Here is a 25161-nt window from a genome sequence, read left to right as displayed (position 1 = left end):
CATAACATGTATGCTTCTGCCTTCCGTGTAGTATTATACTATGTTCCCTGCATTTTCATAGGAAGATATGTAACAGTGCAAACAAACTTTACATGATATCTCCAGTGAGAGGAGAATTCAAAACAGAAAGATTATTGCCAGAATTTGGCCTTCTAAATGGTGTAGTTTTACAAGCCCACTAAGAATTGCATGTGTTTGATAGATTTTTTTGTAGCAGATTACTATGGGCTGGTGAAAATATAACTAATGTTGAGGCCACTTCACTATAGTGATATTACAGTAGGGTAAGTACCCACACATCATGACAGTGTCTGATCAGTGCTGATAGTGTGAAATTGTGTAGGAAGACCCCCTGATAACATTTCCATTAACAAAGGAACAGCACAGTGCTGAGTTCTGAGAACAGGCTATCCAGAATTGTTACTTTTGGGGGATTACAAGTATTGACCAAAGTTGACATGTTAACAGAGCTGTTGGGTCTTCTTTAATTACAGATCCAAAGTCCCATGTAACTGTTTTGACCCTTTAGTCGGCAGTATAGAGTATATCAACCTGGTGGATGTCAGAGGGACACTCATTTGTCATCCATTGGGTGATTGGGGCGTACGTTAAAGGTGTTTCTCGTGCTTTTATCCATTGGGGGACACAGACCATGGGTATAGCTTAGAGGTATTAGTAGGAGGGACACTATGCAAATGAAAGAGCTCCTCCTCCTCGGGCTATACCCCCAGACTCCACCAGGAGGAACTCAGTCTTTGCTTAGTGTCTGGTGAAGGAGGTTGACACTCTCTGATTCTACTCCTTTTTGTTATTTTTATTCTAGATGGGGACACAGGTCGGCATGGCGCCTTCCTGGTCCCCCGTGGAGTGCCCGCCGCCGTCTTTGGGACGTTGCCTGGCTGCCTCCATTTCCCCCCAAGAAGATAAGTGGATCCGGGCTCGACCTGTTAGCTCCGGCATCCCACCAGCTGCTGGGACGCCTGCTGCCTACCCTCCTCCAGAGCACTGTTCTCCTGGATTGGAGTCAGAAGTCTGAAGAGGCGCATCCCTGCTGGTCTGGACATCGAGGGAGCATGCTGAGCAGATAAGTGTTGCCCAATCCCTCCCCCTCCCTCTGTGTCTATTTGTCTGTGGCTACCTGGGTGAACTTGAAGAAGGATCCTGATGGGGCACTTTCTTCATTTTGGCACTGGAGTACTGGCATCTCTTCCCCCTTAAACTGTGGGCTTCAGCGCTTCTCTCGTCGGGCCTTGGCTGCTGCGCTCCCTCAGCGCCCGCCGGCAGGCCGCTCCTCCACGTGGTGTTTGTTTAAATCACGCGCGCGCTTATTTCCGCGCGCGTGCGCTTATTTTCGCGCGTGCGCTTATTTTCGCGCGTGCGCATATTTTCGCGCATATTTTCGCACGCGCGCATATTTTCGCGCGCGCGCGCTTATTTTTCGCGCGCTTTTTTCGCGCCATAATGACGCGTTCGGGGAGGCGGAGCCTCGGCATGCTGCTCTGACTCTCCTTACACCGGAGACTCTGTTTGCTCATGGCCGTGCAGCTCCTCATCACTCTACTCCGTTTTGTGCCAGGCAAGCTGGTAGCTCAGTGGTACTGCTGCTGCTGCCCCATGTCCAGGCTTTCTGAGTTCAAAGCCCCTTTCAGCCTTCAAAAATTGTTTATATTATTCTAGATGGGGACACAGGTCGGCATGGCGCCTTCCTGGTCCCCCGTGGAATGCCCGCTGCCGTCCTTGGACGCTGCCTGGCTGCCTCCATTGCCCCCCAAAGAAGACAAGTGGATCCGGGCTCGACCTGCAGCTCCGGTATCCCACCAGCTACTGGGTCTCCTGCTGCCACCCTCCACCAGAACACTGCACTCCTGGACAAGGAGTCAGAAGCCTGATGAGGTGCATCCCTGCTGGTCCTGGAGTCGAGGGAGAAGTTCTGCAGGAGAAGTTCTGCAGGAGAAGTTCTGCAGGAGCAGATAAGTATTACCTGCATCCCTGCCTTACCCCCCTCCTCCACCCCTCCTCCACGTCCCTGGGGGCCTGCGGTCCCCGCTTGGGCATCTGCCATGTCCAGCGCGGCCGCTAAATTGGTCTTAGTCGCCAAGGCAACCATGTCCTTTAATCCTGTGGCGCTAACGACTCCATCTCTCTCAGTGGTCCCCACAGTGGGTGACTGACTACGAAGAGGCAGCGTGAGCGGCAGCATCACACCTCGGATGTCTCCGTCTCTCCACCCCCCTCACCTCGCCGGTGGCGCTTGCGGACTGCTCTTCCCCCTCCCTAGGGAGAGTAATCCGAAGGAGAATTATCCGGCTCGGACGAGCCAGGTCCTTTTTGGACTATAGGGCATTTTCAAATCCTGTGACGCCAACCACCTCTCTAAGTGGTTTTCCACAGAAGACGCCCGACTACTAACAGGGAGCGTGAGCAGCAGCATCCCTCCTCGGATGGCTCTGGCTCTCCCCCCCCCCCCCCCCCCCTCGTCTAGAGGCGCGTTCGGGCGACTCTCCCCTCCCTTAGGGAGCGCAAATCTGAAGGAGAATTTCCGGCTCTGATTAGGTCATGGAGCGGGACCCCTCGCCTAAGCTCTCCACCAGGGTGGCTGACTTAGTGGTGACTGTCCGAGACACCTTTATTCTCCAAGGGGATTCTCCTCCTTCCACTGGTCAGGAGTTCCCCCTTTTTCCGTCCAGGCAGTCGGAGACTACCATGTTCCCGGTCCATGAGGGATTTTTCCGCGGTCATGTCCAGGGCCTGGGGTGGTCTTAATAAGGTTCTCGACCACCCAGCGCATGAATATACTTTCCTTTCCCTGCTGACGGCGAGGAGAGGTGTCTCCTCCCCCTAAGGTGGATCCTCCGGTGGCCGGATTAGCCAATTATGTGGCCCTTCCTGTCTTAGTCAGTTCCTCTTTCCAGGATGCTGTAGACAGACGCATAGACTCTCTTCCAGGTCCTTTTTTCGCTGGCAGCGCGTCCCTGTGACCTACCTTTCACTCAGCAGGGGTAGCCAGTGCTCTCTCGGTGTGGTTACAACACCACCACCAGGAACTGGCGGTACGAGATGCGGCTACTAACACACTGGAGTTGGTTCTCCAGATGTCTCAGGCTTCTAAGATTCTTTGCGAAGCTTCTAGGGACATTGTTTCCCTCTTTGCCCGCAGGTTGGCCATCTCTGTCACTCAGCGCGAAGAGATTTGATTGAAGGTGTGGGATGCTGACGCCTCCACCAAGCGTTCCCTTGCTAATCTCCCCTTTGGGGTTTCCAGACCTTATGGGGATCAGCTGGACGAGTTCATCTCTGCATGCCTTTTGCCGTTTCTCATCTGGTAGGCCGTCGCCTGCTTCCTCCGCCGGGGGTCTCAGGTCGCCCGCAAAGAGCCCTTCCTTTGCACCAGCCTTCCCGGCACTAGAGGGCCCAGTCAGCCCCCCCTGCTGCTCCTAGGCCTATCACATGTCCCGATTGCGGAATCCCACCATCGATTCCTGCGCTTCGCCATTATGGGTCGACACTGTCAGTTTGTCGCCCTTCCTTCGGGTTGGCGACCACCCCGCGGGTCCTTGCCACGGTCCTGGACCGCTCATGGCGCTTCTTCGTACCAGGGGCATTCCTTTGCTGCCCTGTCGGGACGATATCCGGATAGAGGCCCCCCTCTCTACCGCAGACCACGGACAGCGTCCGGATCACTGTTCAGACCCTGGAACGGTTCGGCTGGCTGGTAACTTTCCCAAACTCCTGCCTCTTCCCGTCCCAGAGGCTCTCCTTCCGGAGGGTGATTTTGGACACCTCGGCTGCCTAAGTATTCTACCAGCCTTCAAGTCCTCCCAGGTCCAGGGGGCAGTGTCGCATCTGCTGCGCTCCCCGTGCCTCTCCATTCGGGAATACTTGCAGGTCCTGGGTCTTATGGTAGCCTCTTTCGAGGCCTTCCATATGCCCAGTTTCACACTCGCCTGGCGCAACAGGAGATCCTTTACCTTTCAGCGGGTTCGGGCAGCTCTCCCTTGGTGGCTGTTCCCAAAGAACCTGAGGTCGGGGAGTTCCTTTCTCGCATTCTCCTGGACGATCGCCGCCACCGATGCCAGCATCCTGGGTTGGGGGGGGCGTTTTCCAGTCTCGCACGGTTCAAGGAATTTGGTCGGCGGCAGAGTCTCGCCTTCCAATCAACTTTCTGGAACTGAGGGCGATTTTTTCCGCTCTCTCTCTCCTATTGGACCTCTCTCCTTGCGGGCCTCCCAGTGCGGGTTCAAACGGGCAATGCCGCGGCCGTGGCCTATATCAACCATCAGGGCGGGACCCGCAGCCGGATGGTGATGCAGGAGGTGAAGAGAATTCTGACGTGGGCGGAGACACACGTTCCGGTGTTGTCAGCAGTTTGCATTCCAGGAGTGGACAACTGGACAGCGGACTTTCTAAGCCACAACACGGTGGATCCAAGCGGGTGGTCTCTGCATCCAGAAGGGTTCGAGGAAATCTGCCACAGATGGGACCGTCCGGATGTGGACTTAATGGCGTCCGGGTTCAACAACAAGATCCCAGTGGTCCTGGCTCGCGCCCGAGATCCGGAGGCGTACGGATGGATGCGCAGGTGTCTCCGTGGCAGGACTTCAGCCTCCTCTGTTTTCCTCTCCTACCAAAGGGTCTACGCCAGTTCGAGGCGGAAGGGACTCCGACCGTTCTCATCACCCCAGAGTGGCCTCGCCGCGCGTGGTTTTTTCGGACGTGGCTCGGTTGCTGGCGGACGCCCCATGGCCTCTTCCCGACGGACAGGACCTACTGTCTCAGGGCCCGTTCTTCCACTGGAATTTGCGGTCTCTTCGTTTACCGGCATGACTGTTGAAACCGCCATCCTGATAAAGATGGGGTTCTCGGATTCAGTGGTTAGGACCATGATCAGTCCGGGGAAGTCTTCTTCCTCCCGGATTTACTATCGTACCTGGATGGCCTTCCTATCCTTTTTTGAGGGTTCGGGGTTCCCTCCCCTTCGGTTTTCCATCTTGATGGTACTGTCTTTTCTTCAGTCTGGGCTTGTGCGGGGACTGTCGCTTAGTTCCCTGTAAGGTCAGGTTTCGGCGCGGGCCGTCAGAGGTCCCTTGCTCTTAAGGGTCCGGTGGTGACCTTTCTTCGGCGGTGGCGCATTCGGTTCCCCGTATGTTCCCCCTTTGTCTCCTTGGGATCTCAATTTGGTTCTGCGCGCTCTGCAGTCGGCCCCCTTCGAGCCTTTGAGGAGGGTCTCTCTGACTGTTCTCATCTGGACTTCCTTGTGACCATAGCTTCTGATACAGCTACATAGCGTAGTGATTAAAGTTCTGGGCTATTATGCAGTGGCTGTGAGTTCACGTCCCATCACAAGCTTTTAAGTCAGACTGGTGTCGGAGCTGGCCGCTCTTTCCTGTCAGGAGCCTTTCTGGTTTTCCACCAGGATTAAGTTGTGCTCCGTCCAGTCCCCTTCTTTTTGCCCAGGGTGGTCTCTCCCTTCCGCCTTGATGAGGATCTTGTCCTGCCTTCCTTTTGTCCTTCTCCGGCTAACCCCAAGGAATGCACTCTGCATTCCCTGGATGTTGTACGGGTCCTGGAGGTGTGTCTCGCGGCTACTGCTTCCGTCCGCCGTTCTTGGCGCTCTGGATCTGCTTGGCTATTTCCGTGGCTTGTCACGCTTGTGGTGGAGTTCCCCCGGCTAGAATTGCCGTTCTCTCCATTGGGGCGGAGGGGGCTTCCTGGGCAAGACGCAGTCGTGCCTCTGCGTCTCAGCTGTGTACGGCGGCCACCTGGTCGTCCTTGCATACCTTTGCAAATTTTTGTCAGTTGCATTCACTGGCTTCGGCTGATGCGGCTTTGGCCGCAGGGTTTTGCAGGCTGTGGTTCCTGTTTGACCGTTGGGGCATTCCTCCTGGCGGTGCTGGTATTTTTTCCCACCCCATGGACTGCTTTTGGACGTCCCATGGTCTGTGTCCCCCAATGGATAAAAGCACGAGAAAAGGAGATTTTTGTGAAACTCACCTGTAAAATCTTTTTCTCGTCTTTTCCATTGGGGGACACAGCTCCCACCCATTATTCCTGTTGCAGGAGGGGTCTTTAGTTCAGTTTTTCTGTTTCTGGTTGGACCTTATGGCTTGGTCCGATGGTTTCCATGATTTTTTCTTGCTCCTTCTCCTACTGCTTGTGCAACGCCTGAGTTCCTCCTGGTGGAGTCTGGGGGTATAGCCCGAGGAGGAGGAGCTCTTTCATTTGCATAGTGTCCCTCCTACTAATACCTCTAAGCTATACCCATGGTCTGTGTCCCCCAATGGAAAAGACGAGAAAAAGATTTTACAGGTGAGTTTCACAAAAATCTCCTTTTTTCCGGGATTTTAATATTGCGAGTGTAAAGAGGAGATTTGGGGCACTCGGCTATCTGGCGCCAAATGGACACAGAGCTTGTTGATTAAAAACAATGGCTTTATTCCTCATATATAAAACCCTACACCAGACCAAATGTGTTATTGAATGAACGGTGCATATACAATAAAAAAATTATATAAAATATGAGAATGAAAATAAAACAAAAATGTAATAAAAAAAACTAATGGAGTTAGAAGAGTTAAAAACCCTATTTATCAATATATGGTTGGAAGATGTAGCCAAGATAAGTCACCGGTGGACAGTATGGATAAAAAAAACTGCGGGGTATGGATACGTCCCTGATAGTAGCGTGGAGCGCTATGGTAATCTCAGTTAAAAATAGAGTCTGCATAAAAGTAATTGACTCGGTTATTCAGTCCATTACATGTGTGGACACGTGTATGTGCAGCACAATTACTATAATTATTATATTTTTTTATCCATACTGTCCACCGGTGACTTATCTTGGCTACATGTTGTTTTGATGAATACGTTTTAACTCTTCTAACTCCATTAGTTTTTTTAATTACATTTTCTCGCCCAGTTTCCTTGGGGGACACAGAAGACCTTGGGTATAGCTCATCTCCATAGGAGGCGTGACACTAAGTGAAAACTGTTAAGCCCCTCCTCCACAGCTATACCCTCAGCCTGGAGAGAGAGGCTGCGAGTTTTTGCTTAGTGTCCAAGGAGGCAAGACACTCCCTGCTCTGCAGGGCTGTTTTCTCCCTGTTTAAATTTTGATTTTTACTTTTTCTTTTCTTTTTGTTCCAGACAATACGGGACAACAGTCGCACTAGACTTCTCTGTTTCTCCCGGGGTTGAGCTGCGCCAGTGCCGGTCATCCGCACTGCTGCCTCCCCCACAGAAGGCAAGGTGGACCAGGGCAGCCCAGCTTCCTGCATCCCGCCAGCGCAAGGGTCGCCCGCACGCCATGTCCCTCTTCCAGCGTCCTGCCACTACGGTGCCAGTAGCTGAAGGGGCAACCCTGCTGGAACGGACCGAGGGTGAAGACGGCTGTGGTGAGAGAGTGGCTTCTCCAGCCCTACGACCCCCTCCCCCCACCCAGGTCTCCTGCGTGACTGACCCCCATATTGGTCCCTGCTGTTCCTAGGCTGGCCCCATCCTAGCTTGTTTTATTAGCTCCCTCTCATCCCCAATAGGTGCCCACTGAGGGGTTATGCTGGCGTCCCTATCATGCCGCCCAGGGAGCTGCCTCTATCCTTACGGGCACCCGGTCACAGGGTCCCCCATCCCCCCCCTATCGCCTTACCGGTGCGCTGCTCAGGGCCAGAGGCCCTCTCCTGACGGCTGCAGCGTAGGGCCCTTGTTTCCGGTCCGTGGGGTGCTCTCAGAGAGGCTGTCTTTCCGGTCGGCCGGGCGCCGCAGAAAGATTCTGTCCCAGGATTCCGGCTCCTTCCCGGGCCCCCTGACTGTTCCGGCCCGCGGGGTGGGCTCCCGCGGCCGGTATTATGCACGCTCCGCTCCCTCCAGGTCCCGGCCGGTGCCTCCGGGCACCGCAAAAATTTAGGCCCCGGCTTCGCGGCCTACTAGGCCGCAAAATTACGGCCTCGATTGGAGGGGGCGGGCACTCTCCAGGCGCGAATTCTTCCCGCCGGAGGTCGCCCCCAGGGGATCGCTGCACCGCCCTCAGGTCGGATCCCTGTTAACCTCTTGGATGCCGACGGCTCCCATCTGGAGGAGACCCTAGGATGGCTAGCCTCTCAAAGAGGCTGTGCCCTTATATGGTGGCCCCTTCCTGCCTCAAAGGGGCTGTGTTTTAGAATAATAAATAAAAAAAAATAAAAAACATTTTAAATAAAATTAAATAAATATAAATACAGAAATAATATAAGAATAAACTGTATATATATATATATATAAAATAAATATCTGTATTTTTTTTTTGTTGGCTGCGCAGGATGCTGCAGCCTGACCTTAGAGCGCTGGCCGTATGCCTGCCCCTATTTCATAGGCGGCATGTTGCGCTCCGTGGCACTGGCCAGGTATACATGTTCCCCTTCTAGGCGGACCCTTGCCCTCTCCTGGGATACGGCGCTGGCCAGGTGCAGGCCGCTTTTTTCTATAGGCAGAATTAGTCGCCCTCTCCAGTCACGGTGCTGGCCATGTGCATGACCCCCCATTATAGGCGGCATACTGCACTCTCTCTGGCTGCGGGCTGGCCTTGTGCATGACCCCCTTCTGTAGGCGGAATACTGCCCTTTTACCGCATACGATGCTGACCATGTGCACGACCCCCTTCCATAGGCGGAACGCTGCACTCTCGCTGGATTCGCTACGGCCATATGCATGACCTCCTTCCATAGGCGGAACGCTGCACTCTGGCTGGGTTCGCTACGGCCATATGCATGACCTCCTTCCATAGGCGGAATGCTGCACTCTCGCTGGGTTCGCTACGGCCTTATGCATGACCTCCTTCCATAGGTGGAATGTTGCACTCTCTCTGGCTTCGCTGCTGGTCATACGCATGACCTCCGTCCAAAGGAGGGCTGCTGCGCTCTCTCTCTCTGGATTCGCTGCCGACCATATGCATGACCTCCGTCCATAGGCAGAACGCTGCACTCTCGCTAGATTCGTTGCCGGCCATATGCATGAGCCGGCCATGTGCATGACCTCCTTCCATAGGCGGAATGCTACACTTTCTGGATTCGCTGCCGGCCATACACATGACCTCCGTCCATAGGCGGAATGCTGCACTCTCTCTGGATTTGCTGCCGGCCATGTGCATGAACTCCTTCCATAGGTGGATTGCTGCACTATCACTGGATTCGCTGCCGGCCATGTGCACGACCCCTTCCTTGGGTGGTGTGCTGCACTCACTGGAATCGCTGCCAGCAATGAGCATGTATCCTTTCCTCAGGCGGCATACGCACAACGCCACTGACTGTGGTTGTTTTCTTGCCAGTGCGTTGCTGGCCATGTGCATGTCCCGCATCCTTGGCGGGGTGCTTGCATTTTTGCTGGATGCGATGACGGCCGTGTGCATTACCCGCCCCTTTCTGGGTGGAATACTGCTCTTTCGCCGGATATGTTGCGGGCCATACACGGCTCGCCTCATCCATGGGAAAAAATTTGCACCCTCACGTGACCCATGGCTGTCCTTGATATGCTGTGCGGGATTCTTGCTTGTTCTCCTTCATTGTGGAGTAGTTGCACTCTCACAGTATTCGGTGTTAGGTGGGTTATTGCGCACTCGCTTAATGGTAAGATAACCCCGTGCATGTCCCCCTTTCACTGGGCGGACCTCCTGCGTTCCCGCTGGGTACTGTGTGGCCATGTGATTGGTCACCTTCTGGGCAAACTATGGTATGTTCTACTTCTCTGAAGTTGTTACTGGCCTTGGGCCGGGCCTTTGCATTCTTACCAGCTGCAGTGTTGCCAGGTACATTTCCCCCTTTTCTGGGGGGCCTGCCTGCGTTTTCATTGCATGCCATACTGATGTCTTGTGCATCACTCCCTTTCAGGTTGCACTTTGCACTTCCGTTGATACTGTTGGACTCTGTGGCTGATCCCCTTCACTGGGTGACTATTTTTTTGCAGTGAGCGGAATTTTCTGGTGCGCTCTGTCCGTTGTTTGGGCCGTGTATGCCTTCTCCTTCCATAGGTGGGTTGGCCTTCTCACTGCTTGCGGGGCTGCTCGTACGCATGCCTCACTTCCTCCTGCGACATACCCTTTTTTCTCTTGGGATGTGGTGCTTGTCACGGGCCTTGCACTCTTCTCTAAAGAGATCATTCTGTCCACCTGTATAACCCTTGGGTGCTGTCATACAAGCATTAAAAGAATGCCGTTGTATTCAAAGGTGTATTCTTTAGATATGAGTAGATGGGCTCTACTTGCTCTCTACTTCGCCGAGCTGGGTGGTGCTCGTTCTCTGGTTTGGCCTGTATATTGTGGTCCCGTTGTGTCGGCATCCACCATGTCCGTTGGCCTTTCCACCTGGGGAGTGTTCGTGGTTCTTTGATACGTACCCTTTCGTTCTCCCGTGCACTCGCTTCCCGACGCAAGTGGTCACTGGGTCGAGAGTGCCGTTTGCAGTGCCACTCGATTTCTGCGTTGGCTCTGGCGGGACTGCTGTTCCCTCGCCTACTACTGTTTCCTCCTCTTCGGGTGTCGTGCAGTATGAGTCTTTTCTTAAATCAGATAATTTTTATTTGGAATTTTGTGAAAATTACAAAAATACAAAGAAAGAAATTGGCCTGCACATTATACATGCATCAGTTGATAATAATAGTATCATAGCATTACATGATTGCCAAAGAGTCACTTCCATTAGTATGTAATATGGCAACAGGCATAACACGAGATGCACCTAAGATCAAGTAATCTAGTTACACAGTATACCATGTACAAACCACCTTTCCATCCATTGTAATTAATGAACAAAAGATCAACCCTCCCTGCCCAACTGTAACCCAATCCCCCCCCCCCCCCCCTTACCCGAGCGATGGAACGGATCCGAACTCCAACATCAGCTATTTTATTAATGTATCTTAATCATAGCCTTTGGTGTACTTCTCCTATTTGTTTAATATTCATCTTGACACCCATCCTGTGTAATGCTAATCACTTTCATACATCATACGTCTATAGCTGATTAAGCTGAAGAACAGAAGAAATCAGGGACTGTGCCTCTACCGTCTCATATTTCAACTAAGACGAGAGGCTAATCCGGACACTGTATCCGAAATTCCTCCCACTTATCCCATATTTTGGTAAATTTCGTTACACATTGCCTTTTAACATATACACCTTTTTCTAGGTGTATTACCACTGACATCCTACTAAGGAATTCTCCCCTAGACGGTGGTTGAGGTCTAAGCCAGAATCTGGCTATCAATTTCCTAGCCTGGAATAACAGACGCTGCACTCCCAAACGGTGATGGCGATTTTTGATGTCTAATATTCCTACTATACATGTTCTCGGACCAGGCGGAACCGTGATATTAAATGCGTCTTTTATTAAGGCCAGAACTGAGGACCAGAAATTCCGGAGCTCCGCACAATCCCAGAACATGTGCATTAAGGTAGCAGGGCTCAAGCCACATCTAGGACAATCCGCATCCCCCCGAACACCTATCCGACACAAAAAATCTGGCGTCCTATACACCCGGTGTAGTAAAAACAACTGGGACATGCGCTGCCCTTCACAAACTGACAGTTGCGGGGTGAGTGCTAGGATCATCTTCCACTGCTCTTCTGAAATCGGCCCAACCTCGCTTTCCCATTTAGATTTAACTGCCAAAACCTCTTGTTTAATTGACTTCACATATAAGTTCCTGTAGGTAGATGATATTAAACCGCACGAGGAACTGTTAGTAAGAAGTTGCTGAAACAATGGGACCGTAGTACATTTCAATGATATAGAGCTAGCCTGTTTCTGAAAGGCATGCCGTAGTTGCAAAAATTGATAGAAGGCCGTATTTGGGAGACCAAATTCAGTTCTCAACTGCTCAAAGGACTTAAAGCCATCAGCAGTCTGTAGTTGCCGTAGATACCTCACTCCTTTGCGCTCCCAGGGTGAGAAGCCATCTAATTGGAATAGTTCAGGAAGATGCGGATTCCTCCAGATAGGGGAAAACTGTGTAAATCCTTTTACTGATAACAGCGCCCGACATTTCTGCCAAACTTTGTACATCATGGAAAGTGTAGGATGCCCTGGCAGCTTACCAACAATTCCGTTATTTTCCAACAAGACCACCGGTGAGTCGTGACCGATAATGTGCGCCACCAATCTGGCTGAGGCAACGTCTCCAGGAGTCCTCCCCCATCCCCTCAACTGTTGCAACTGTGCTGAAATGTAGTAGAGCCATGCATTCGGTACTGCTAGCCCTCCCTCCTCTTTTCCTCTTTGCAGAGTATCTAGTTTAATCCGTGCTTTTTTATGGCGCCAAATCAGATCCCTAAATAACCTATCAATTTTTATAAATATCCTACGAGGAATCCATACTGGGGAATTATGCAATAGATACATGAGCTTGGGCATGAGAATCATTTTAAGAAGATTGCTCCTCCCAATTTCAGATAACGGCAACTTGCACCAAGCCTTAATTTTATCCAACATTGTGATTAAGAGCGGTTCTATGTTAAGTTTAATATAGCTGTTAGGATTTGCTGTAACTTTTATCCCCAAATACTTGACCTGATGCGCAATTTGCAGCGGACTGGATCTGGGGACGAGATTCACAGCAGAGTCATCTAACGGTAAGAGAATAGACTTGTCCCAGTTGATACGGAGCCCAGACCTATCACCAAATTCCCGTATAAGTGCCATGACAGGACTTAACGACTGTTCCACATTACCTAAGTAAATTAACATGTCATCAGCGTAAAGGGACACTCTCTCCTCCCAAGACCCACATGGAAACCCTACAATCTTATCAGACGAGCGCAGCAGGCAAGCCAGTGGCTCAATTGCAATAGCAAACAGGAGGGGGGATAGTGGACATCCCTGACGGGTCCCTCTTCCCAATCTGAATGACTCCGATGTTCCCCCATTCGCCCGTATCCTAGCCGAGGGGCCGTTATATAACAATTGGACCCAGGAGATAAAGGTCCTCCCAAATCCCATGACCCGCAGCACTTCCCAAAGATAGCTCCACTCAACACTGTCAAAGGCTTTAGCCGCATCTAATGAAAGAATGGCTCGACCTCCGATAGACTCAACTCTTCTCTGAGTATTAAGAAAAAGGCGTCTAAGATTTACTGAAGTAGACTTGTCAGGCATGAAACCCGCCTGATCGCTATGAATAATAGTGGAAATGACGGACTGTAGACGATTCGCTAAAACCTTCGCCAGAATCTTGATATCAGAGGTCAACAGTGAGATTAGTCTGTACGAGTCAGGGGATCTGGGATCCTTACCAGGTTTGGGCAGGACCACTACGATAGCTTCTTTCATAGAAGCAGGAAGAGTTCCTAACTGAAGGGAATCATTGAAAACTGACAGTAATTGGGGCATAAGGACACTACTATACTTGTTAAAAAATTCTATCGGTAATCCATCTATACCTGGAGCTTTCTCATTGGGAAATGATTGTAGGGCTAATTCCAGCTCCTTGAGTGTTAAGGGACCTTCTAAGCATGCTACACTTGTCGCTGATAGTCTCGGGATCTCAATCCCTGTAAGATAATTAGCTATATTGGTAGAATCCACCTTTAATTTAGTCCTATACAGGGATTCATAATAATTGTGGAAAATTGACAGTATCTCCTCATCCGCCGTGGCAAGAGAACCATCCATCCTCTGGATAGACAATATTTTGGACGGTCCCTCCTGGGCTCTAATTACCCTTGCCAATAGCTTACCAGAACTTTCCCCCGCCTCAAAGTACTTCTGCTTCACAAAAAATCTGCGATTGTCCGCCGTATGCAATATATGCTGCCTCAGCCCCGCCTGAGCAGCTATAAGGGAGTCCTCACTTGCCCTGTCAGGTGTATTCACAAATCTTTCCTCCGCCTCCACTACTAGAGCTTGCAGCTTTTTCTGGGCGTCACGGGATTTAGTTTTGTGTCTACTGATCTTTTGAATGTAAAGGCCTCTAACGTACGCTTTACAAGTATCCCACACTACGCTCACCGACGCCGACCCAACATTTTGTGCAAAAAACTCTTTCAATTCTTCCGCCATGCCATTTTCCCCATCAACCAGCTGTAACCAAAACGGGTTAAGTTTCCATGTCCCGATCCCAGGGAGACGCCTATTGCCCAGATGTAGTTCTATAAATATCGGGGAGTGGTCGGAGAGGCTTCTCGGTAAGTATTTAATTTCCGCCACCAGCGACAACACCTCAGGTGAACCTATAGCTAAATCAATCCGTGACAGCGAATGATGAGAACTAGAAAAACAAGAAAACTGACGCACATTCGGGTTCCTCACCCGCCAGATGTCATGTAGGTCCAGTTCCCGCAATACATTGGCAAAATTGGAATCTCTACTTGCTCCCGACATCCCACCTCTGTCCAATGCTACCGAAGGGCAAGTATTAAAATCACCCACTATCAATATAGGGCATTGGGGTAAGTCCTCAACATATCTCATAATTTCTTTCATTACCTCGCTACTATAAGGAGGGGGAATGTATACTGCTACTAATATAAAGGACCAATGATAACAGGTACAATGGAGACAAATATACCGACCATTATCGTCTATGTAAGACGAGTGACATACAAATGGCAGAGATTTATGCACCAGAACACTTACACCCCTAGAATGTGAGGAAAATATAGAGTGAAATGCGTGACCAACCCACGACCTTCGTAAGACCGTAGTGGTGTTAGTAGATAAATGGGTCTCTGACAGACACAATATAGCAGGGTGAAAGTGTTGTAGCGCCATAAACATCGCAGTACGTTTAGTCGGCTCACCTAGACCCCTAACGTTCCATCCTATTATCTTAAGACTATTCGCCATGATACCACATATTATATTTGGCATCCACGCACACCTCAGCCAATCTACACATTGTCACTATGTTCCTTATATACCTCGGAAGTATTCGGACCCCGTTCCATCGCTCAGCCCACCCATTCCCAACCCCAAAAACTAACCCAAAAACAAAACAGCTAGTGGCAAGGATAAGAACCCTACCAAAAAAGAAACAACAACCAGGGCGAAAAAATTTTCCTGCGATCGGCCATATATATGGCGGAATTATTACCACAGGAAAACCCGTGGAAGAATATAAACAAAAAATCGGGTTGCCTATGCTGACCTGCCCACATGTAGGTGGATCTGCAGTGCATTAAGTATAGTTAAAGTGCACAAACACATTAAAACAGTTGCAGGTGACACCCACAGCTCGTCACCAGTTTAACATCATGATCAACGGACCCTAGATATAAACCTTCAGATAACATAAACATACGGTCATAAGAATGTTAGACAGTCATGAGGAACAACCAATACGCAAAGCAATAATACGCATTACATATCACACATGTCCCTTAGTATAGCTGTCAAATCTCACGTGCTCCAGCTCTAGGATAGACCGGACACTCATCCCACAGATGCCGAATTCTTCAACAAAGGCTCATTAATGTCAATCCACTGTGCCGCCTCCAGGGGAGTGTCAAAGAAACAAACTTCTCCATGTGCCACTACACGGAGCTTGGCTGGATACAGCATGGAGTACGGGATTTGTAGATTCCGAAGGCGCCTTTTCACATCCAGGAACTTGACTCTCTTCCGTTGGACCTCCGCTGAGAAATCCGGATAAATCGCAATTTTACTCCCGTTGATCAGTAGCTCCGGATGATCTCTTGCTTTTTTAAGTATATTGTCCCTGTCCCTGAAGTGTAGCAGCTTCATTAAAACAGGACGGGGTGGGGCTCCTGGTGGTGGAGCGCGGAACGGCACTCTGTGCGCCCTTTCAATAGCAAACATCTTGGATAGCAAGTCTTTGCCAAATTTTATTGTAATCCAATCTTCAAAAAAGGATACTGGATCAGTACCTTCAGCTTTCTCGGGGACCCCCACCAACCGGAGGTTGTTCCTCCTGGAACGGTTCTCCAGATCGTCCGTTTTTGACATCAGCAGGGTTACATTGTGGATAACTCTGCCCAAATCTCTTTTAACAGGGGGCAATTGATCCTCCACTGAACTCACTCTGGCTTCAACCTCAGTCATCCTATCCGTGACTTTTTTAAGGTCTTGACGGAGAAAAGATACACTTTCTTGCAAGCTCCCCATATTGGTGGTAAGAAGAGCAAGCGCACTGTTGCTTTGCTGAACTGCCTTAAAAATATCTGTAGAAGTAGGCTCACCAGTATTTTCATCAGGTAGACCTTGCTGTGTGTGCAGAGTACATAGCGATGCAGGGCCACTAGGTGTAGCTAGAGGGACAGAAGCTGAAGCTCCGGCCATCTCCCCTGCTTGTGAGAGTTCACATTCAGGCCCCCATGTCGGTGAAGCCGAGGATTTCTTCCTCACAGCTGACTCCCCCGATGCATCCAGGGATGAAGCAGGCATTTCAGATGAAGGTAGGCTTGCTGCTGAACGGGCATATTTACCCAGGCGGGCCGCCAGGTCTGCTGCCCGCACCTCTGATACGGCGCCATCTTGTTTGACCGGCGTGGACGTGCCGGCCTCTCTCAGCTCCCTCTCCTTCTTTCCTGTGCGGGTCATGATGGTCTGTGTAGGATCCGCACACTCTCCGGTGTCCCCCAGTGAGATTCTGAGCAGCGGCGCTTACTGCAGATGCAGGATTACTCAGGATTGCAGACGGCAGGTCAGGAGCTCCCCTTAAGCACGTCCGCTTACATGCCCGACCAGGCCACGCCCCCCCAGTATGAGTCTTTTCTTTTGGCGCCCCCTCTGCGCTTCAGGCTGGTCCGCTACCGGGTTCAGGCCGCTTTTCTCGGGATGGTCACCCAGCTGCTCTTGGGTGCTCGCTTACCCAGGTCCGTAGGACCTCCACCTTGGGTTCTTCAGGGTACTCGCCTTCTGCGTGGCAGTGAACCGGGCGTCTCAGTGAGCTGGGTTCTGCCTTTGAGCTGTCCTATGGCTTCCCTGTTGCCCACTCCTCCTTTCGGTTGAAGGGTGTTATGCCGGCCTCTGTCTCGACTGCCTTTTCTCGCCGGCTCTGCTTGGCTCCCGCTCGGTTCGGCTCGGCTCCCTCCGATGTGGCTTTTGCCCCGGCCGCGCTTCAGTGGCGGTTCCTTCGCTGCCCTCCCCTCTGGGGAGAGCTTGGTTGTTCATGTGGATGGTTCTGATGTTCCTCTTGTCCTCGTACTGTCTCCCTTGTTCACTCTGGCTTTAACTTGGGAGGACCCCCATTCGGTCGAGATTGTCATTGGATCTCCCACACCGGGACTGTAGGACGTCTTCCTGTGGTGGCTACATCGACATGGACTTTAGCCTGTCTTGTCCTGGCGGTTGCTGGGCGGACCCTTCGGTTCCTTTCCGTCTGTCCTTCTGCTCCCCCACTCCGGGTGGTTACAGGACAACGTTGCTCGGGGGCCGACGGGACCAGTTTTGCCGACCGTTCTGCCCGTGTTACTGGTCTGCGCCTGTTCGCATTGGGTTTTCACCCGCTTGCCCAGGCGACTCTAGCGGGCTCGCTAGTGTTCGCTCCTGGCCGTGTTTTGACCAGGATCTGTTGTAGGACTTAGGGGTTTTACCGGGGGTTCTGTGGGAAGCTGGGCGTTCCCCCACTCTGCCTTTCTCTCTCCATGGTTCTGTCTTTCTCCAGTCCGACCTAGATCTGGGACTGGGACTCTGTTGCTTGAAGTGTCAAGTGTCAGCGCTGTCCTTCCCCTTTCGGCGTTCCCCGGCCCTCTGGGCCTGTCAGGACCCTCTTCCGTGGAGCGGCTTTGGGGTTCCCTTGTACTGCCCCTGGGTACCGCCCTGGGCATTGCATACTGGGCTCTTGGCGCTCCAATCTTTCCCTTGGAGCCGTTACAGAAGTTCTCTCTACTCCTTCTGTCCTGTACGGTTATGTTTCCGTAGCCGTCGTGTCTCTGGCGGGTGCCTGGGTGGCGGCCCTTCTTGTTCCGAGCCTTCTCTTTCCTCAGGACAGGGCTGTTCTCCATCCCGTCTCTTCCTTCCTTCTGAAGGTGGTGTTTGTCTTTCATTTTAACGAGGCTTTCGTCCTCCCCTTCCCACCCCCGGGAACGGACACTTCACCGATTTGGGAGTTGTTTGGGCCTTGCGGTTTTTACTTGGAGATCTCCGACTCTTGTCGACGTTCGGTCTCTTGGTTTTCCAGGAGGTCCGCGCAACGGGTTGGTGGCCTCCGGGGTGGCTTTCCTCCGCTTTCCTCCGCTTTCTCACAGTGGTTATTGCTGTGGTTACCGCACCAAGGGCAGGGTTCTGCTTTTGGTGTCACCGTTCATTTCACCAGAGCGGTCGGTGCCTCCTGGGCCGGAGGCATTTGGCTTCGGCCATGCGTCTGTGCGAGGCGGTCACTGGTCTGCCTTACAGCGTTCTACAGGGTGCATACTCTGGCTTCGGCAGATGCTGCCTTGGGCCGCCTGGTCTGCGGGCGGCGGTTTCTTGATGCCTTCGGGTGCTTCGCCTTGGTGCTGTGGTCCCTCCCCCTTTTGGACTGCTTTTGAACGTCCCAAGGTCTTCTGTGTCCCCCAAGGAAACTGGGCGAGAAAACGAGATTTTTGTATAACTTACCAGTAAAATCTCTTTCTCGCTCTTTCCTTGGGGGACACAGCACCCACCCATTCTTTGTTTTTTCTCTACACGGTTTCCGAGTTGTTTTACCCGTTGGGTAGTTGGCTTGTTGGTTCCACTTTTTTTTCACTACTTGGACACGCAACTGGCAGCCTCTCTCTCCAGGCTGAGGGTATAGCTGTGGAGGAGGGGCTTAACAGTTTTCACTTAGTGTCACGCCTCCTATGGAGATGAGCTATACCCAAGGTCTTCTGTGTCCCCCAAGGAAAGAGCGAGAAAGAGATTTTACTGGTAAGTTATACAAAAATCTCGTTTTTGTTTCATTTTCATTCTCCTATTTTATATAATTTTTTATTGTATATGCACTGTTTATGTAATATCATGTTATTTATCCAATAACACATTTGGTCTGGTGTAGGGTTTTATATGAGGAATAAATCCATTGTTTTTAATTAACAAGCTCTGTGTCCATTTGGCGCCAGATAGCCGAGTGCCCCCAATCTCCTCTTTACACTCTAATCTCCATTATATCCGACAAGAGGTAGTCGGCGGGTGAGTACCAAACCATTGCTATCCAGATTGGTTTAGCTACTATAACCCAAACCAATTTCTACGATTTTAATATTGATGACCTATTCTCAGGATAGGTCATCAATATCAGATCGGCGGGGGTCCGACAAACAGCATCCCCACCGATCAGCTGTTTGAAGAGAAGGCTGCTGTCCGTACAAGCACTGCCTTCTCTTTATTGTTTACCTGCTCGCTGTGGACAGCGCAGCGGTGAGCAGGTGTAACTAGAAGTCGGCCCATTCTATTCAAGTGTATAGGAACGAGCTGTCTCATACAAGTGAATGAGATGGCTTCTTGTAATTACTCTGCTCACCGGTGTGATGTTGACGGTAAGCAGGTAAACAATGAAGGGAAGGCTGCACTGGCACGGAGCGTGGCCTTTTCTTCAACCAGCTGATCAGCGGGAGTGCCGGGTGTTAGACCCCCGCCAAATTGATACTGATGACCTATACTGAGGATAGTTCATCAATATTAAAATCCCGGAAAACTCCTTTAAGGATACTTTTAGCGTGTGCACCAGGATCCTTCCTTGTACATATGGAGTAGGAATTCAGCCTAAGTAATAAGCTGTAGCACAATCTCAAAGTTGCTTCGATATAAATGCTTTAGTTTCCCCTTATAACTTATATTTATACCAGGGAGAGGTAGAGTCTATTGCAATGAAGAAGCCTAAAGAAAGAACTCATCTTTTTGAACAAATAAGCAACTCCTTAGAATTTGCTGAACTGTATGAGCAAAAGAAAAAACTGATGTTACAGGCTGAAGAAGACGCGCAGTTCATTTACAACAAGAAGAAAAACGCAGCGGTAGAGCGAAAGCAGGCCAAGCTAGAAAAGGAAGAGGTGGGTTTCTTAAGACTAGACAGCTGGTATGCCCATGTGCTAGAACTTTACTACCTCAGTAAAAAGTAGACGAGATTACTGTTTTAGCAATAAGATATAAATATATGTAATATTTTTTGGACTAAGCTATTTTAACCAAATTAAGACTTTATGGTGGTCTTGGGTAGGGTTGTCACGATACCAAAATTTTGATTCGATTTCGATACCATAAAAAAGTATTGTGATACTCGATACCACACGAAAAAAAAACACACCAAAAAAGCTGCGTGCATTCTGCATTTTATGGAACGTCCGGCCCATAATCAAACGGTCCTATCCTATTTTTTGGGGGTCAAGATGGCAAAAATAAATGGCGAATCGTGCATTTTTTTTTCTGTTACGGCGTTCACTGCGTAGGAGATTTTTTAAATATTTTAATAGTTTGGACTTTTCGGACGTGGCGATATGTAATATGTTTATTTATTGTTTATATATTTTATATGTGAAATTGGGAAAGGGGGTGATTTATACATAATATTTTTGGTGTTTTTTTTTTACTTTTTATTTAATAACTATTTCCCCACATAGGGGCTAGAACCTGGGATTTTTTAATCCCTTGTCCTAGTCACCCTAATAGAGCATAGTGCACACAGCAGCAGGGAGCTGACTATGGCAGCCAGGGCTTCAGTAGTGTCCTTGCTGCTATGGTAACCGATCGGAGCACCAGGACTACACTGCTGGGGCTCCGATCAGAACTGCCGCTGCCACCAATGAAGAGGAGGGGACCCTGTGGTCACTGCCACCAATGATTATAATACTGGTGGGGGGCCGGCAACCGCCTCCAGTATCTGTATTAAAGGGGTTGTCCGGGTTCAGAGCTATATATATATATTAGATGTCTATATGGTGGTTTATGTTCTTAACTCGGTTGCACGGTATTTTGGACTGTCTACAGGCAGACACCTACAAGAGACTCCAGCAGCAAGTACGTGACAGTAAAAGGAAGCTCCAGCTTTTTCAGCTTTTCTACAATGAGAATAAGTTGGAATCTTTATTGAGGAGCTTGGAAGAAAAGCAGCTCGATACTAACAGCCAGAAAGAGCAGCTCACACAATGTGAGTCCGAACTGAAAGCTGCAAAGAAGGATCTGGGAAGGTTGAACAGAGATCTGCAACAGACTGAAAAAGAAATAAAGTAAGTGCATATGAGATGTTACCTTGCTGATATGGATGGTTATAGGGAGAGAACAATTCTGTACATGAATGTCTTTAGTAAAATGCCTCCATGGGCCTCCTGAGCTGTTACTGTAGCTTTTTCTTTGTTTGGGACTTTGGGAAGACACATGGGGCTTGCAGACCTCATGGGTGGCTCCTCACTCCCTCATCCCATGATGAAACCACACATTTCCTTCATGTGGAGCGTTAGTGGAGAAGTGTAGGATCATGATGCAAATATAATGTTTTCTAGCAGCTTGGTGCGAGTTCGTATGTGCTCCGAGGGCTCATCCTGTGTTAGGGTAGCAGATAATATCTGGAATAGCCATATATGACCACTGAAACTAGTGATTGGCTGCAGTGGTCATGTTCTGTATATGGTTTAATTACTAATGTAGCCTGTAATCACAGCCTGGAGCAGAAACGGTGGGGAGTGTATGATCTTTTATTATTTTAACACATTTAACCCCTTAGGGACCAGGCGCATTTTCACCTTAAGGACCAGGCCATTTTTTGCAAATCTGACCATTGTCACTTTAAGTGGTGATAACTTTAAAACGCTTTGACTTATCCAGGCCAGTCTGAGATTGTTTTTTCGTCACATATTGTACTTCATGACATTGGTAAAATGAAGTAAAAAAATTAATCTTTATTTATAAAAAAAAATACCAAATTTACCAAAAATTTGTAAAAAAAAATTGCTAATTTCCAAGTTTCTCTACTTCTATAATACATAGTAATACCTACATAAATAGTTATTACTTTACATTCCCCATATGTCTACTTCATGTTTGGATAATTTTGGGAATGAAATTTTATTTTTTGGGGATGTTACAAGGCTTAGAAGTTTAGAAGCAAATCTTGAAATTTTTCTGAAATTTTCAAAAACCCACTTTTCAAGGACCAGTTCAGGTCTGAAGTCACTTTGTGATGCTTACATAATAGAAACCACCCCAAAATGACCCTATTCTGGAAACGACACCCCTCAATGTATTAAAAACTGATTTTTACAAACTTTGTTAACCCTTTAGGTGTTCCACAAGAATTAATGAAAAATAGATATACAATTTCAAAATTTCACTTTTTGGGCAGATTTTTCATTTTAATATTTTTTTTTCCAGTTACAAAGCAAGGGTTAACAGCCAAACAAAACTCAATATTTATGGCGCCGAAGGAAAGGAATGCCGTGCAGTTTTTGGAAGGCAGATTTTGCTGGACTGTTCTTTTTTTGACACCATGTCCCATTTGAAGCCCCCCTGATGCACCCCTAGAGTAGAAACTTCAAAAAAGTGACCCAATTTTAGAAACTATGGGATAGGGTGGCAGTTTTGTTGGTACTATTTTAGGGTACATATGATTTTTGGTTGCTCTATATTACACTTTTTGTGAGGCAAGGTAACAAGAAATAGCTGTTTTGGCACCGTTTTTATTTTTTGTTTTCTCGTGCTTTTTTCCATTGGGGGACACAGACCATGGGTATAGCTTAGAGGTATTAGTAGGAGGGACACTATGCAAATGAAAGAGCTCCTCCTCCTCGGGCTATACCCCCAGACTCCACCAGGAGGAACTCAGTCTTTGCTTAGTGTCTGGTGAAGGAGGTTGACACTCTCTGATTCTACTCCTTTTTGTTATTTTTATTCTAGATGGGGACACAGGTCGGCATGGCGCCTTCCTGGTCCCCCGTGGAGTGCCCGCCGCCGTCTTTGGGACGTTGCCTGGCTGCCTCCATTTCCCCCCAAGAAGATAAGTGGATCCGGGCTCGACCTGTTAGCTCCGGCATCCCACCAGCTGCTGGGACGCCTGCTGCCTACCCTCCTCCAGAGCACTGTTCTCCTGGATTGGAGTCAGAAGTCTGAAGAGGCGCATCCCTGCTGGTCTGGACATCGAGGGAGCATGCTGAGCAGATAAGTGTTGCAATCCCTCCCCCTCCCTCTGTGTCTATTTGTCTGTGGCTGCCTGGGTGAGCTTGAAGAAGGATCCTGATGGGGCACTTTCTTCATTTTGGCACTGGAGTACTGGCATCTCTTCCCCTTAAACTGTGGGCTTCAGCGCTTCTCTCGTCGGGCCTTGGCTGCTGCGCTCCCTCAGCGCCCGCCGGCAGGCCGCTCCTCCACGTGGTGCGCTTATTTTCGCGCATATTTTCGCGCTCGCGCATATTTTCGCGCGCGCATATTTTCGCGCGCGCATATTTTCGCGCGCGCGCATATTTTCGCGCGCGCGCATATTTTCGCGCGCGCGCTTATTTTTCGTGCGCGCGCTTATTTTCGCGCGCTTTTTTCGCGCCATAATGACGCGTTAGGGGAGGCGGAGCCTCGGCATGCCGCTCTGACTCTCCTTACACCGGAGACTCTGTTTGCTCATGGCCGTGCAGCTCCTCATCACTCTACTCCGTTTTGTGCCAGGCAAGCTGGTAGCTCAGTGGTACTGCTGCTGTTGCCCCATGTCCAGGCTTTCTGAGTTCAAAGCCCCTTTCAGCCTTCAAAAATTGTTTATATTATTCTAGATGGGGACACAGGTCGGCATGGCGCCTTCCTGGTCCCCCGTGGAATGCCCGCTGCCGTCCTTGGACGCTGCCTGGCTGCCTCCATTGCCCCCCAAAGAAGACAAGTGGATCCGGGCTCGACCTGCAGCTCCGGTATCCCACCAGCTACTGGGTCTCCTGCTGCCACCCTCCACCAGAACACTGCACTCCTGGACAAGGAGTCAGAAGCCTGATGAGGTGCATCCCTGCTGGTCCTGGAGTCGAGGGAGAAGTTCTGCAGGAGCAGATAAGTATTACCTGCATCCCTGCCTTACCCCCCTCCTCCACCCCTCCTCCACGTCCCTGGGGGCCTGCGGTCCCCGCTTGGGCATCTGCCATGTCCAGCGCGGCCGCTAAATTGGTCTTAGTCACCAAGGCAACCATGTCCTTTAATCCTGTGGCGCTAACGACTCCATCTCTCTCAGTGGTCCCCACAGTGGGTGACTGACTACGAAGAGGCAGCGTGAGCGGCAGCATCCCACCTCGGATGTCTCTGTCTCTCCACCCCCCTCACCTCGCCGGTGGCGCTTGCGGACTGCTCTTCCCCCTCCCTAGGGAGAGTACTCCGAAGGAGAATTATCCGGCTCGGACGAGCCACGTCCTTTTTGGACTATAGGGCATTTTCAAATCCTGTGACGCCAACCACCTCTCTAAGTGGTTTTCCACAGAAGACGCCCGAATACTAACAGGGAGCGTGAGCAGCAGCATCCCTCCTCGGATGGCTCTGGCTCTCCCCCCCCCCCCCCCCCCCTCGTCTAGAGGCGCGTTCGGGCGACTCTCCCCTCCCTTAGGGAGCGCAAGTCTGAAGGAGAATTTCCGGCTCTGATTAGGTCATGGAGCGGGACCCCTCGCCTAAGCTCTCCACCAGGGTGGCTGACTTAGTGGTGACTGTCCGAGACACCTTTATTCTCCAAGGGGATTCTCCTCCTTCCACTGGTCAGGAGTTCCCCCTTTTTCCGTCCAGGCAGTCGGAGACTACCATGTTCCCGGTCCATGAGGGATTTTTCCGCGGTCATGTCCAGGGCCTGGGGTGGTCTTAATAAGGTTCTCGACCACCCAGCGCATGAATATACTTTCCTTTCCCTGCTGACGGCGAGGAGAGGTGTCTCCTCCCCCTAAGGTGGATCCTCCGGTGGCCGGATTAGCCAATTATGTGGCCCTTCCTGTCTTAGTCAGTTCCTCTTTCCAGGATGCTGTAGACAGACGCATAGACTCTCTTCCAGGTCCTTTTTTCGCTGGCAGCGCGTCCCTGTGACCTACCTTTCACTCAGCAGGGGTAGCCAGTGCTCTCTCGGTGTGGTTACAACACCACCACCAGGAACTGGCGGTACGAGATGCGGCTACTAACACACTGGAGTTGGTTCTCCAGATGTCTCAGGCTTCTAACATTCTTTGCGAAGCTTCTAGGGACATTGTTTCCCTCTTTGCCCGCAGGTTGGCCATCTCTGTCACTCAGCGCGAAGAGATCTGATTGAAGGTGTGGGACGCTGACGCCTCCACCAAGCGTTCCCTTGCTAATC

The 25161-nt window shown here is 50.3% G+C and overlaps 1 protein-coding gene across 1 annotated transcript in view; it reads left to right on the top strand.

The window, feature by feature from the left end:
- Positions 1-25161, top strand: part of SMC1B (structural maintenance of chromosomes 1B) — a 179636-nt gene that overhangs the window by 18186 nt on the left and 136289 nt on the right. Inside the window, exons 4-5 of the mRNA XM_044277857.1 lie at positions 19724-19927; positions 20862-21100. Of these exons, the coding sequence (XP_044133792.1) occupies positions 19724-19927; positions 20862-21100 (443 nt within the window). The remainder of the gene's footprint in view (positions 1-19723; positions 19928-20861; positions 21101-25161) is intronic.

Source organism: Bufo gargarizans, chromosome 2 (genome assembly GCF_014858855.1).
Source record: "Bufo gargarizans isolate SCDJY-AF-19 chromosome 2, ASM1485885v1, whole genome shotgun sequence".
In the NCBI taxonomy this organism is placed as follows: domain Eukaryota; kingdom Metazoa; phylum Chordata; class Amphibia; order Anura; family Bufonidae; genus Bufo; species Bufo gargarizans.
This window is presented reverse-complemented; position numbering and strand designations above follow the sequence as displayed.